The sequence below is a fragment of the Hemicordylus capensis genome, chromosome 3 (assembly GCF_027244095.1).
Source record: "Hemicordylus capensis ecotype Gifberg chromosome 3, rHemCap1.1.pri, whole genome shotgun sequence".
NCBI lineage: Eukaryota > Metazoa > Chordata > Lepidosauria > Squamata > Cordylidae > Hemicordylus > Hemicordylus capensis.
The window spans coordinates 126,009,756-126,022,627 of NC_069659.1; the positions used below are offsets into that span (position 1 = coordinate 126,009,756).

General features: G+C 42.6%; 1 protein-coding gene across 2 annotated transcripts in view; it reads right to left on the reverse strand.

Annotated features, from left to right (window-relative positions):
- Positions 1–4,207: 4,207 nt before the first annotated feature.
- The window catches only part of CD99 (CD99 molecule (Xg blood group)), a 49,940-nt gene continuing 41,275 nt past the window's right edge, over positions 4,208–12,872 (reverse strand). For both annotated transcript variants that reach the window (XM_053310174.1, XM_053310175.1), the window contains one exon: positions 4,208–7,087. In XM_053310174.1, coding sequence (XP_053166149.1) covers positions 7,059–7,087 — 29 coding nt within the window. In that variant the 3' untranslated portion in view covers positions 4,208–7,058. The remainder of the gene's footprint in view (positions 7,088–12,872) is intronic.

Genomic DNA, 12,872 nt, shown 5'->3' on the forward strand with positions numbered 1-12,872 from the left:
GAGTTCGATTTTCCGAGTTGCACTTGCTCTGATAGCCCTTTATCCTTATCTGCTGGTCAACTCCAGACTTGTCTACTGCAATGAGATGTAGGGCTGCCTTTGTACGTAGTCCGGAAACTGCAGTTGGTCCAGATTGCAGCAGCCAGGTTGATCTCTGGGTCATCTCGGAGAGAACATATCTTAGAAGATCTACACTGGTTGCCAATAGGTTTACGGGCAAAATACAAGGTATTGGTAATAACCTATAAAGCCCTAAACAGCTTGGGCCCTGGGTATTTAAGAGAGCGTCTGCTTCACTATGATCAGGGGCCTAGAGCACCTTCCTTATAAGGCACGTCTACAACACCTGGGGTGTTTTGGTTTAGAAAAAATACAACCACGGGGGGACATGATAGAAGTCTATAAAATTATGCATGATGTAGAGAAAGTGGATAGAGAGAAATTCTTCTCCATCTCACATAACTGTAGAACCAGGGGTCATCCCGTGAAATTGATTGCTAATAAATTTAGGTCCAACAGATATAAGTACGTTTTCACACAAGGCATAACCAACTTATTGAATTCTCTGCCAGAAGATGTAGTGTTGGCTACTAGTTTGGATGGCTTTAAGAGGGGTTTGGATAACTTCATGGAGGAGAGGTCTATCAACGGCAACTAGTCTGAGGGCTACAGGCCACCTCCAGCCTCAGAGGCAGGATGCCTCTGAATACCAGTTGCAGGTGAGTAACAGCAGGAGAGGGAGGGGGCATGCTTTCAGGTCTTGCCTGTGAGCTTCTCAGAGGCATCTGGTGGTCCACTGTGTGAAACAGGATGCTGGACTAGATGGGCCTTGGACCTGATCCAGCAGGGCTGTTCTTATGAACCACACTGCCCATTGAGATCATCAGGAGAGGTTAGTCTACAGTTGCCACCAGCTTGTCTGGCAGCTACTCAGGGATGGGCCTTCTCCATTGCTTCCCTGAGGCTTTGGAACATGCTTCCTGCTGAAATAAGAGCCTCCTCATCTCTTACAACTTTTTAAAATGCAGTCAAGACACATATGTTCACCAGGCTTTTAATTATATACTGTTTTGTTTGATTTTTAAGTTTCAACTTTTTAAATTTTAAATTGCTGCAATGTTTTAACCTTTTTGTTGTTTTTATTGTTTTGTTGTAAGCCACCCAAAGACTTGTGTTTTGGGTGGTATACAAATATGTCAATTAATTAATCAATAATTCCAAGGACAAGCCTGTCTCTGAAATGCTCATCTTTTCTGTCTGCAAAGTCACAGTGCTCAGGGAGTTCTTACAGCCCTTTAACAAATGACTCAATATTTTCCCCAGATTTCTGTGTCCTTTGATAAAATCAAGCTCTCTGAGCACATTCCATGGGCATCAAATTTAGCCAAGACAGTTGCATAGCAGTTCTTTTGACCCTCTCCAGCAAAGGTAAAGATTTGTAGATGCTATTTGCTTCCTTTCCCATGGAATAAAGAAGGGAACTTACTTGCACAATGCCTTCTTCTTTGTGGAGCTTTGTAGCTAGTCTGAAGTAAGCAAATCTTTCTTTCCATTCTGGCCAAGCAGCAGGATTGTCAAACCTGAAAGCTTCTGGTGCAGGAAAGTGAGCCATTTTGAAAGTTGGTGGATTCAGTCTCAGACTTCTGACACCATGTCATGAAAGTTCAGAGGAAGGCAGCCATTATAGGCTAAGACTATTATTGTGTTACAGGAAGAGACAAGTTCAACAAGAAGTACAGGCAGGAAGAAGGAAGGGACTCTGCCTCCAATTAAGATCATTACTAGCAAATGCTAGTACTACCTACTGGCTGGACATATTACAACATTTCCACACACCTTTCTTCTCATAGTGTGAACAACAGAGACTTGGGCAGAGTTCTCCCCTTATTAGCGATCTCATGTGGCCCCTCCAAGATGGGCTAAATACTCACACCCATCTGTGACTAAGGGCACAGAATAGGTCTACAGCATCACTTGAAGGCACATGATACAGCCACAGAGTAGATTTAGATGTGGTCAGTGGATGGGGGACTGCATGGGAACCCTATGTATGCCACCTTGAGCTCCAGGGGAAGAACTGTGGGTATATGAATACAAAGAATATTTATGTAGCGCATTTCAACAGAAGTTCTGAAAGCAATTTACATATAAACAAACAAACAAACAAACCTACCTAATGAAATAAAGTGAAATATAATGAAATAAAGTGAAAAGGTGGGGGGCATATGAGGAGAGAACTTTTGATATTCCTTCTGAGTAAAGCAGCAGCAGACTCTAATCTTCACTTGCATGCAAGAAAATAGCAGGCAAACTAAGAAGTACTGGAGGGCTACGTGATGCCGTCTGTGGGACTAAAGAACTAGAGATTGCCTAATCCTAGCATACATACAGTGAGGGAAATAAGTATTTGATCCCCTGCTGATTTTGTCCGTTTGCCCTCTGACACAGAAATGACCAGGCTATAATTGGAATGGTAGGTTTATTGTAGCTGTGAGAGACAGAATAACAACAAACAAACCCTCAAAAGCCCAGTGCCCAAAAGTCAGCGATGGATTTGCATTGTAGTGAGGGAAATAAGTATGCGATCCCCTATCAACCAGCAAGATTTCAGGCTCCCAGGTGTCTTTTCACTATATGCAGGTAACGAGCTCAGATGAGGAACACCCTCTGTAAGGGAGTGCTCCTAATCCCAGCTTGTTACACTACCTGTATAAAAGACACCTGCCCATAGAAGCAAGCAATCACTCAGCTTCCAAACTCACCACCATGCCCAAGACCAAAGAGCTGCCGAAGGATGTCAGGGACAAGGTTGTAGACCTGCACAAGGCTGGACTGGGCTACAAGACTATCGCCAAGCAGCTTGGTGAGAAGGTGACTACAGTTGGCACGATAACTCGCAAATGGAAGAAACACAAAACAACTGTCAATCTCCCTCAGTCTGGGGCTCCATGCAAGAGCTGACCTCGTGGAGTTGCAATGATCATGAGAATGGTGACAAAGCAGCCCAGAACTACACGGGGGGAACTTGTCAATGATCTTAGGGCAGCTGGAACCACAGTCACCAAGAAAACAATTGGTAACACACTACGCCATGAAGGACTGAAATCTTGCAGTGCCCGCAAGGTCCCCCTGCTCAAGGCAGCACATGTACAGGCCCGTCTGCAGTTTGCCAATGCACATCTGAATGATCCAGAGAAGAACTGGGCGAAAGTGTTGTGGTCAGATGAGACCAAAATCGAGCTCTTTGGCATCAACTCAACTCGCCGTGTGTGGAGGAGGAATGCTGCCTATGAGCCCAAGAACACCATCCCCACCGTCAAACATGGAGGTGGACACATTATGCTTTGGGGGTGTTTTTCTGCTAACTGGACAGGACACCTTCACCGCATTGAAGGGACGATGGACGGGACCATGTACCGTCAGATCTTGGGTGAGCACCTCCTTCCCTCAGCCAGGGCATTGAGAATGGGTCGTGGATGGGTATGACAATGACCCAAAACACACAGCCAAGGCAACTAAGGAGTGGCTCAAGAAGAAGCACATGAAGGTCCTGGAGTGGCCCAGCCAGTCTCCAGACCTTAATCCCATAGAAAATCTGTGGAGGGAGCTGAAGATTCGGATTGCCAAACATCAGCCTCGAAACCTTTCTGACTTGAAGAGGATCTGCAAAGAGGAGTGGGACAATATCCCTCCTGGGTTGTGTGCAAACCTGGTGGCCAACTACAAGAAATGTCTGACCTCTGTGATTGCCAACAAGGGTTTTGCCACCAAGTACTAAGACATCTTTTGTGAAGGGATCGAATATTTATTTCCCTCACTACAATGCAAATCCATCGCTGACTTTTGGGCACTGGGCTTTTGAGGGTTTGTTTGTTGTTATTCTGTCTCTCACAGCTACAATAAACCTACCATTCCAATTATAGCCTGGTCATTTCTGTGTCAGAGGGCAAATGGACAAAATCAGCAGGGGATCAAATACTTATTTCCCTCACTGTACATCCTTGAGTCGAAATGAATCCAAACAGTTATCTGATCTTTTAAATCATGTGCACGCACACGCACGCACACACACACACACACACACACACACACTCAAAAACTGCTGATTATACTTCTTCGTTTTCAATTCTAAGTAGCCTTCTAAAATATCAGTATCGCCTGTGGCTGAACCTATAAGCCTTGCATTATAAAACATGCAAACAAGAAATAGTTTTTTGTTTTATTTTTTATTTTTTTAAAAAATCACAAATCACAATTAGGTCTTAATTACCAATTCTTAGAGGTTTCACAATCTAATGATTCATAACTCTAACTGAAAGTTTATTTTAATACATCCAGCCAGCTATTAATGTATTTCAAAGTTGTTTTCATCACAAAACAATGTGCATGGAACTCTACTAGGATGAACACAAATAATAACTAACTTCCATTAGTTTTCAATGGCCTGATGTATGCATGTTCATTCACAAGCAAGTATTATTAGTTCAACTGAGATTATTCCCAAGGGCACATATGATTGCAGGCACTTCTATGTACATTTATTTGGAGCACACCACACTGAGTTCTGTGGCACATTTTTCCCTAAGTAAAACATGCATAGTATAAGGATCACAGGCACAAATTCAGAATATAATTTCTCACTGCTTTCATGACAGTATGAGCTGTTTAGGAATGACAAGGGCATACCTTCAGAATTGGCAGCACTCAAATGTTTAAAATTTTAAGCACTGATCCTGGTTTTTACAAAATGAATTTCATAATAAAAAATAAAGTACTGGCATTAAGTAAATGTTCTCTCTAATCACCTAAACTCTAATTTACCTTTTGCTTTAAAATGAAATATTCCTACTGGATTCATTGAGGACTGAACCAAATATATTAAATATGTCATTGCTCCCGATAGGCTTAGTTTTTCTTTAAACAGCAGCAGCTTGTTGGGCGGGGGGGGGGGGGGGCTGATCAGGATTAGGACCATGGAGAAGGAAGCTCTGACCTTTGCTCCTGATCTGTATTTCATTCTCTGCTGCTATTTGCCCCAAAGAAGACTCCAACTGGCACTAACGGGAACTTTCCTCCTGTGGTAAATAGTACAAGAGGTTCTCCAACCCTCAATGTGGACCAAGGCCATGATAGGTTAAAGGTCCTCCCCCCACTTATAATGATCCAGATTCAGATTTGGGGGCGCTGCAGCTGCTATTGACTAAAAACAAAAACAAAGTCCATCAAAGCCAATTATGCATTTAACATCATGTGTGATTTGGCCCTAGGACACACATTTAAAGTGTGCTAGTTCAGTTCATCATGTGATACCGGTAGGAAAACTGGTGTTTTGTTAATTTGTATACATGATAAAGGGAAGCAGTTAAGCATTTGGGCTTTCACCTGTTTCAAAAGAAAATTGCTATCCTGTTTACACTAGAGGGCCATGCATACAGAAATTCTCAAAATCTATATTCTGTGCTAGAATTTAATTGCATTGGCACACTGTTTTAGCTCAAGTCATCTGGGCTATCAAAAAAGGGTCAAACATGAAATGCAGCTGCTTACATTTTTTTGTTGTCAGTAAGTGATTTAAGCCACAATCCTGAGTTCAAAGGCAGAGAAGCAGGGATTCTTTATAAGTTTTTCCATCTAATAACAGCTCTCGTTCACGTGCCCTCGAAGACCATCACCAAGGCCTTTCTTCCCATTAAAGAAAGCATTAGGGGATACTCAGATTACATTGTTCTGACCAATAATTTGCTACTGATTATTTTAAAAAGCACTTCAAGGTGTACTGCTTAAGGCATCTATATCTCGACAAAATAAGCTTTATTATAGAAATTGTATTATCTATTTGCTGAAAATATAGCTAACTAACAATGAGACCAAAATTTTTGGAAATTCAAAATGAAGAGTTGGCTGGGCACTTGTGAACAACAGAAAAGGTACATCTCACAGCCACACATGCCACTACACTATTTTAACTGAGAATCGAGCTAACTAAATGAATCTTGGAAGTATTGAATGACAGAATACAGCCTCAGAGATGATGGCTGGATGCAGTATTTTGTGTAGTTGCATGTGCATGGCTTTACTGCCAAAAGAAAACAAGAGGAGGAAGAGAAGAGTGTTTCCGCATTTCAGATTTTTCTGAGATAATTAAAAAAAAAAATTAAGGCAATATGCATTTTACACTCTCAGCTCTAATATGTATTCTATAGGAAGGCAAAGGCACAGTATCAGAGTTGCTTCAAACCAAACCAAAAAATACATTAAAAATTTAATGACTTCTTGGAAGACAAATATCTGTATTTGAAACCCTGTCCCAACATTCGGTCACACCCAAGTGTGACCCCCCACCTCCAAAAAAAAACCTCAACAGACCCTAGGCTGCAGCTATGAAGTAGAAGCAGGGTGGGTTCTTCTTAATGGCAGAGATCATGCAGGCCACCTGGTATAAGGAGATTAAGCACTCATTCCAACAGTATCCACGAGTGCTGCAACCCTTTACTTTGCTCATGTAAGTAGTTGGTTGCCATATACTTCTGAAGGGAGGGAAATAAAAGCCCTGTATTTCAGGACAGTAATGTGGTGAGGGGAAAAGAACTGGGTGGTATGTCCCTTATTGCTAGGGGCTCTTGTTGTGGGCACAAAGTATGTCTGTGTGCAGATCATATTGTGATCTACTACACCACTCAAAGTCCCATTCACATATGCAAGCCCTTTCCCAGTACACACCCTGCCCACTGATATATACCGAAATCTCTCCTTATAAAAAGGTTCTTTCCACCAAGCAACAAAGGGATGACATTTCTCCCATTTAAAAAGAAAGCTCATTTTAAAGTCAATAATCAGCCAATGTGGAACTCTTGAGCTTCAAAGGGCAAACCACGGATACAAATACTCCGATCTGTTAAAACACCCCTCTCATTCAAAGAGGGGTGCTTTAACATGACCGTTTTTTCTCTCTGCTTTGCAACTCATTTTTAAAATTATTATTTTTGGCTGTTTGCAGTGCGTTGTGTTTTTCAGGGAAATATGCTGGTTCTCTGGTCTTCTCTTCACCTTAAATTCTGTTACTGTTTCTGCAAGAGAGTACGTTGAACTAAAAAAAAGAAAAAAAGAAGATAATTAATATATTTTCTCCTAATGTAAACACCAATAGAAGAAATGTTACAAGTATACAGTCTGTAGCTACAACTCCTTATAATCTGATAAGAATGTTTATTCAGGAATTCCACTGTATTCAGTGAGACTTGCTTCCTAGCAGGGGTGCAGCAAGGTTTATTTATTTATCTACCTACATTTCTATACCACCCGATATGTACTTCACTAGGTAGCATACAATATTTAAAATACGTAAAAGTCACAAATTAAAATACATGACAAAAATAGAATAAAATAGTTATTAAAACAAGCTTTTAAAACTATTAAAAATTAATTCTAATTAAAAGTCTGGGAAAATGGGAGAGTTTTGAGGGACTTCCTGAAAACAGAGGAGATTCAGTAGGGAGCATATTCCAAAGCCCTGGGGAAGCCACAGAGGAAGTCCGGTCATGGGTCACCACCAAATGAGCCAGTGGCATCTATAACCAGGCCTCTGTTACGAAGATTGTAACAGGCAGCAGGGTTTATGACAAAGGAGGTGTTATCTTAAATACCCTGGACCCAAGCCAGTAAGAACCAGTACTTTGTATTTCACCCAGAAACATATCGGCAGCCAGTGCAGTTCTTTCAAAACCAGTGTTATGTGGTTTCTTCATGTTGTCCCAGAGACCAGTCTGGTTGCCACATTCTGTACCAATTGTAGTTTCCAGACTATGTAGCCCCAAATAGAGGGCATTACAGCAGTCAAGCCTGGAGGTTACCAGCATATGTAACCACTGTTTTAAGGTCATTTCCCTCTAGAAATGGACGTAGCTGATGTAATGGCCAAAGCTGATAAAAAGCACTCCTGGCCACTGCCTCAACCTGAGAAACCAGGGAGAGCCTAGGGTCCAGGAGCACTCCCAAGCTACAAACCTGATCTTTCAGGGGAAGTGTAACCCCATCCAGAACAGGCAGCTCTAAATCATCTCTCAGGTCCCGGCCCCCTACAGTCAGTACGTCTGTCTTATTTGGACTCAACTTCAGTTTATCATCTCTCATCCAGCCCATTACTGCCTCCAGGCAGGCATTTAGGGAAGATATACCATTTCTTGATGAGGTCAGCATGGAAAAGTAAATCTGGGTGTCATCAGCATATTGATAACACCCAGCACCAAACCTCCTGATGATCTCTCCCAGCAGTTTCATGTAGATGTTAAAAAGTACTGGAGACAGTATGGAGCCTTGTAGAACTCCACACTTCAGCTCTCACTTAGCAGAACAGTAGTCTCCAAGCAACACCATCTGGGAACTGTCAGAGAGGTAGGAGAACAACCACTGTAAAACAGTGCCACCTAATCCCACCTCCTTCAGGCAGTCCAGAAAGATACTATCATCAATGGTATAAAAAGCTGCAGAGAGATCCAAAAGGATCAGCAGAGTAACACTCCCTCTGACGATAGCCAGTGGGAGATCATCCATCAGGTCGACCAAGGCCATTTCAACCCCACAGCCAACACAAAAGCCAGTTTGAAATGGGTCTAGATAATCTGTATCATCTAAAACTGCCTGGAGCTAAGAGACCACCACCAGCTCAATCACCTTGCCCAACCATGGAAGATTAGAAACAGGTCTGTAATTAGCTAACTCTGAGGGATCCAGTATAGCTTTCTTCAAAAGTGGTCTAATAATAGCCTCCTTAAGACAAGGAGGCATCCTGCCCTCCCTCAGGGAAGCATTTATAATATTTACCAGACCATCTCTGATAATATAATTATCAGATGAGATAAGCCAAGTTGGGCAAGGGTCAAGAGAACAGGTTGTCGGATACACAGTCCGAAGCAGTTTGTCCACTTCCTCAGGAGTCACAAACTGAAAATGATCCTATCTAATCCCATAAGAGTAGTTGCTGAACACCTCCACAATAGACTCTGCAGTAACTGTAGAATCCAGCTTGGCCCAAATATGAGAGATTTTATCTGCAAAACAGTCATGAAAAATGTCACAGTGAGTGAATAATGGTTCCAAGTTTATGTTCAAGGGGGAGGGGGTACATACTAGCCCCCTCACAACCCTAGACAACTCAACTGGATGTGTATTTGCAGGAGCAATGTGGGCAATGTTTGGGATGGGCCTTGGGACAAAACTGTGAAGATAGGCCCCTGCCCCTCCACTCCTTCTTCAGAGACACACAAGGAGGAGAGCAAAGAGCAAGCAGTCACCTAACCTGTGCCCTCCCCTCAGGGGCCCAGGGAAATTTGGCCCCCTCTATTGTTCAATTATATCTATGCCCCTCCTTCCTAGTAGGCTGGAAACCCTTCCCATCCCCAGTAAATTCCCTCTCCCCCACAGTATCAGGAGGTTAGATGAGGCTACACACAGTTTAAGTGCTTTAGGAAAGCACTGAAAACTGGATTTCCAGAAGGCTAATGGGCAGAATCTTGCTTCAGAACAAACAAGGCTCAATCCGGTTTCTTAGATCACTATGCCTTTTGTTTGAGGAGTTCAGGGTGACCTTCATGATGTTTCCCACTTCACAACCATACTATGAAGTATGTTAGGCTAGGAGACAGCAACTGTCTGGCCCAAGGTCATCAAGTGATTTATTTCCCACCCCCCAGCTTTTTAACTATTGTGATTTTTAATTTTTTTAAATTTTTGTTTTATGTTGTTGTAAACCACCCAGAGAAATAAGTTTGGGATGGTATTCAATGAATAGGTTAAAATCTTTGTGGGTCAGTGGGCGTGTGAACCTAGGTCTTCTCATTTTAACTCAATACTCTACCCACTTCTCCACCATACTTGCTCACACATAGGTTCTAATGCATATCTGGACCACCACCTGAAAAGGACTGCTCATTTCTCACCTCAATATTGGAAACAATGGGCCGGACTCTGCTTGCATTGGTTTGCATTATCACATGGTAGCCCAAAATTTCCAGCTATACCTTCATCTCCTGTGCAGCTCTCTTTATGCAACTCTCTATCCCAGGACACTATTTCTATCATCCATTTACACTCTTAACCTTTCGAGAGCCTTTGCAGCTAGCAACTCCAGTTCTTGGATTTCTGTTTTGCTTTCTGCAACAAGGATTTCTGCATTTGGAAATCTGGCGCAGATACCATTCTATATTGCTGTTAAATATATGGGGATATGCTCTAGTGTACATATTTTATTTTGCATGCAGAACTTCCATGGCAGAGAATCTGCATATTTTTGCTGGGGGATATATGCACATTCCTACCCAAGACTCTAACCATGCAAGTAGGTCCAGTTGTTACATTCAAAACCTAGCTCTGTCATTACACAAAATATTTCACTAACCAATCAGTAAGGACAGAATTGACAAAAGATTTGCTTTCAAAGCATTACCTAGAGCATTTTGTCACCACTCCAGTCCAAGGTTAAAAGTTGCCTGCAGTCTCAGACATGAACAATACACAGCAAATCTCAGTCATTCTAAGCCTCACAAGCACACTCAGTGGTTGTAACAGTGCACTATGGAGATGGAGCAAACTGAGAAAAATTCTCTTGCCACCATAATGAGCACAAACAAAAGAAAAAGTTGCTGTCTTATGCTCTCTTTTACAGGAAGCTTCTTTGTTCCACACAACAAACCAGCCAAGTTAATCTTTCCCGCTTCCAGCTTGCTTTTATACTACTTCAACTCTGTCCAAATTCTGTTAACATTTCCCTAAATGTCAATTCCTGCTAAGCTTCGCTTTATTGGTCTAATCCATGGCCCAACAATAAGAGGACTACTGTCAGAGTTCCAACACATTCCAGTACAATGACCACCAGCTAATTACAGTTAGTATTATTTCCCCCCAGTTAAACCATTTATCACATCTTTGTAATCTTTAGCTGAAATAATTTTATGATGATTAATATTAATCATCATAACCATTTCTATTCCATCCTCAAGTTGGTACTTACCTAGCTTTTGCACTTTTGATTATGATTATGAAAATGTAATTGAAAAACAAGCAACTTTTTGAATTATTTCCCTATCTATGCCAGTTTAGGACAGGCAAAATATTAAATGCAGATGAAAAAATGTAAAGGGAAATTAATATGTTTTTGCACGTGCACACACACACACGCGCACGCGCGCGCGCACACAGAGCAATTAGAGTGATGAAAAAGAATCAGGTTCAAATTCACACCCAGACATGAAGCTCACTGGGTGATTGAGCCAATCACTGGTTGACATCCAGACTAGTGTTGTGCTAGCTCAATGAGAGAAGTTAGGAACATAGGAAGCTGCCATAAACTGAGTCAGACCATTGGTCTATCTAGCTCAGTATTGTCTTCACAGACTGGCAGCAGCTTCTCCAAGGTTGCAGGCATGAATCTCACTCAGCCCTATCTTGGAGAAGCCAGGAAGGGAACTTGGAACCTTCTGCTCTTCCCAGAGTGGATCCATCCCCTATGGGGAATATCTTGCAGTGCTCACACATCAAGTCTCCCATTCATATGCAACCAGGGTGGACCCTGCTTAGCTAAGTGGACAAGTCATGCTTGCTACCACATGAACAGTTCGCCTCTAAGTTGCACACTCTTAAGTTATTTGTGGAGCTCCACAACAAAGTTGTGGTGCTCTGTGATGCTGCACAGCCACTAGTGAAACACCTTCTCCAGGACATATACAAAGTTGCACAATGTGTTGTTCAATGTGTCAGCTTCTTCCGCTAGTGCAAGTAGTACTCTGGAACAGACCTCCTTTCTTTTGCTACATCCTTGTGTTGGTAATGCAATAGCATTATGCTATGACAACACTAGTCTGGATGTAGGCCATTGCCCCAGCCATTCGTCCCTTGGCCATGCAGTGCTTCCAATGCAATGCAACCTCTTCCTGTGTATAAGGTGCGTGCATACACAGAGAGAATAATCCTGTGTGGCAGGGATCCTTGCTGTGGGAAATGGGAAGAAGATACTCTGCCAATGCAACTAGAAACATAGCTGAGGTGATATCAAGATCCCAGTAACCCTAGGGTGAGACAAAGTGGGTCAACATCTGAAACGTTTGTCTGAGCAAAGCCTCCTTAGTTTAACCATAAAAGCCAACAACTGTTATTGACATGAGGGAGGAAGTAAATACGTATTGTTTATATTCCACTTTTTGACTGGAGTAGCTCACAACATTCATAGAACAATAAAATATATTAAGGTTGTTCTCACAGCCAATACCTGCCAACCTCCCATTTTCCCCAATATATTGCTCTGATTGTCTTAGGCACGCAACTGCACAGCCATACGATCTGTGCTGCTGTAAGCAGTGCAGATCTCTAGAGGCTGGGACAACATGTCCCGGCCTCCAGATATCCCACAATGCACTGCAAAATTAACATGGTGCATTGCGGGATACCTTCATGAGATGGGTGCTCTAGGCAAGCAAGCAGCCTGAATACACACAAAATGCTGGTGCCAGGGTTAAGAGCACTCGCGCCCTTAACCCCGGCTAAAGGCTGATCTTCAAAGTGGGGTTAGGCGGTTGGGCAATGTCAAGATCAGTGCTGATCCTGGCGCTGCAAAGAGCAGCCTAATGCAGGGTTATGCCCTAGCCTGGGTTAGGCTGTTCATGCAAACAGCCTTATTCAATACTCTGCTATGCTGGGGGGCAGGGGAGAAGACAATCTAGTCCACCTGAAACAAAAGCAGGTGTGTGGTGGTGTCTTCACCTCCCACCCCCCATGCCATAGAAATACAGCCTATTGTGCTTTCCGAGTCTATACAGGACTCTTCCCCTGCCTGGCCCCCCACAAAAAGGCCAGTGATATCAGGAGATAGTTTAAAAAGTTAG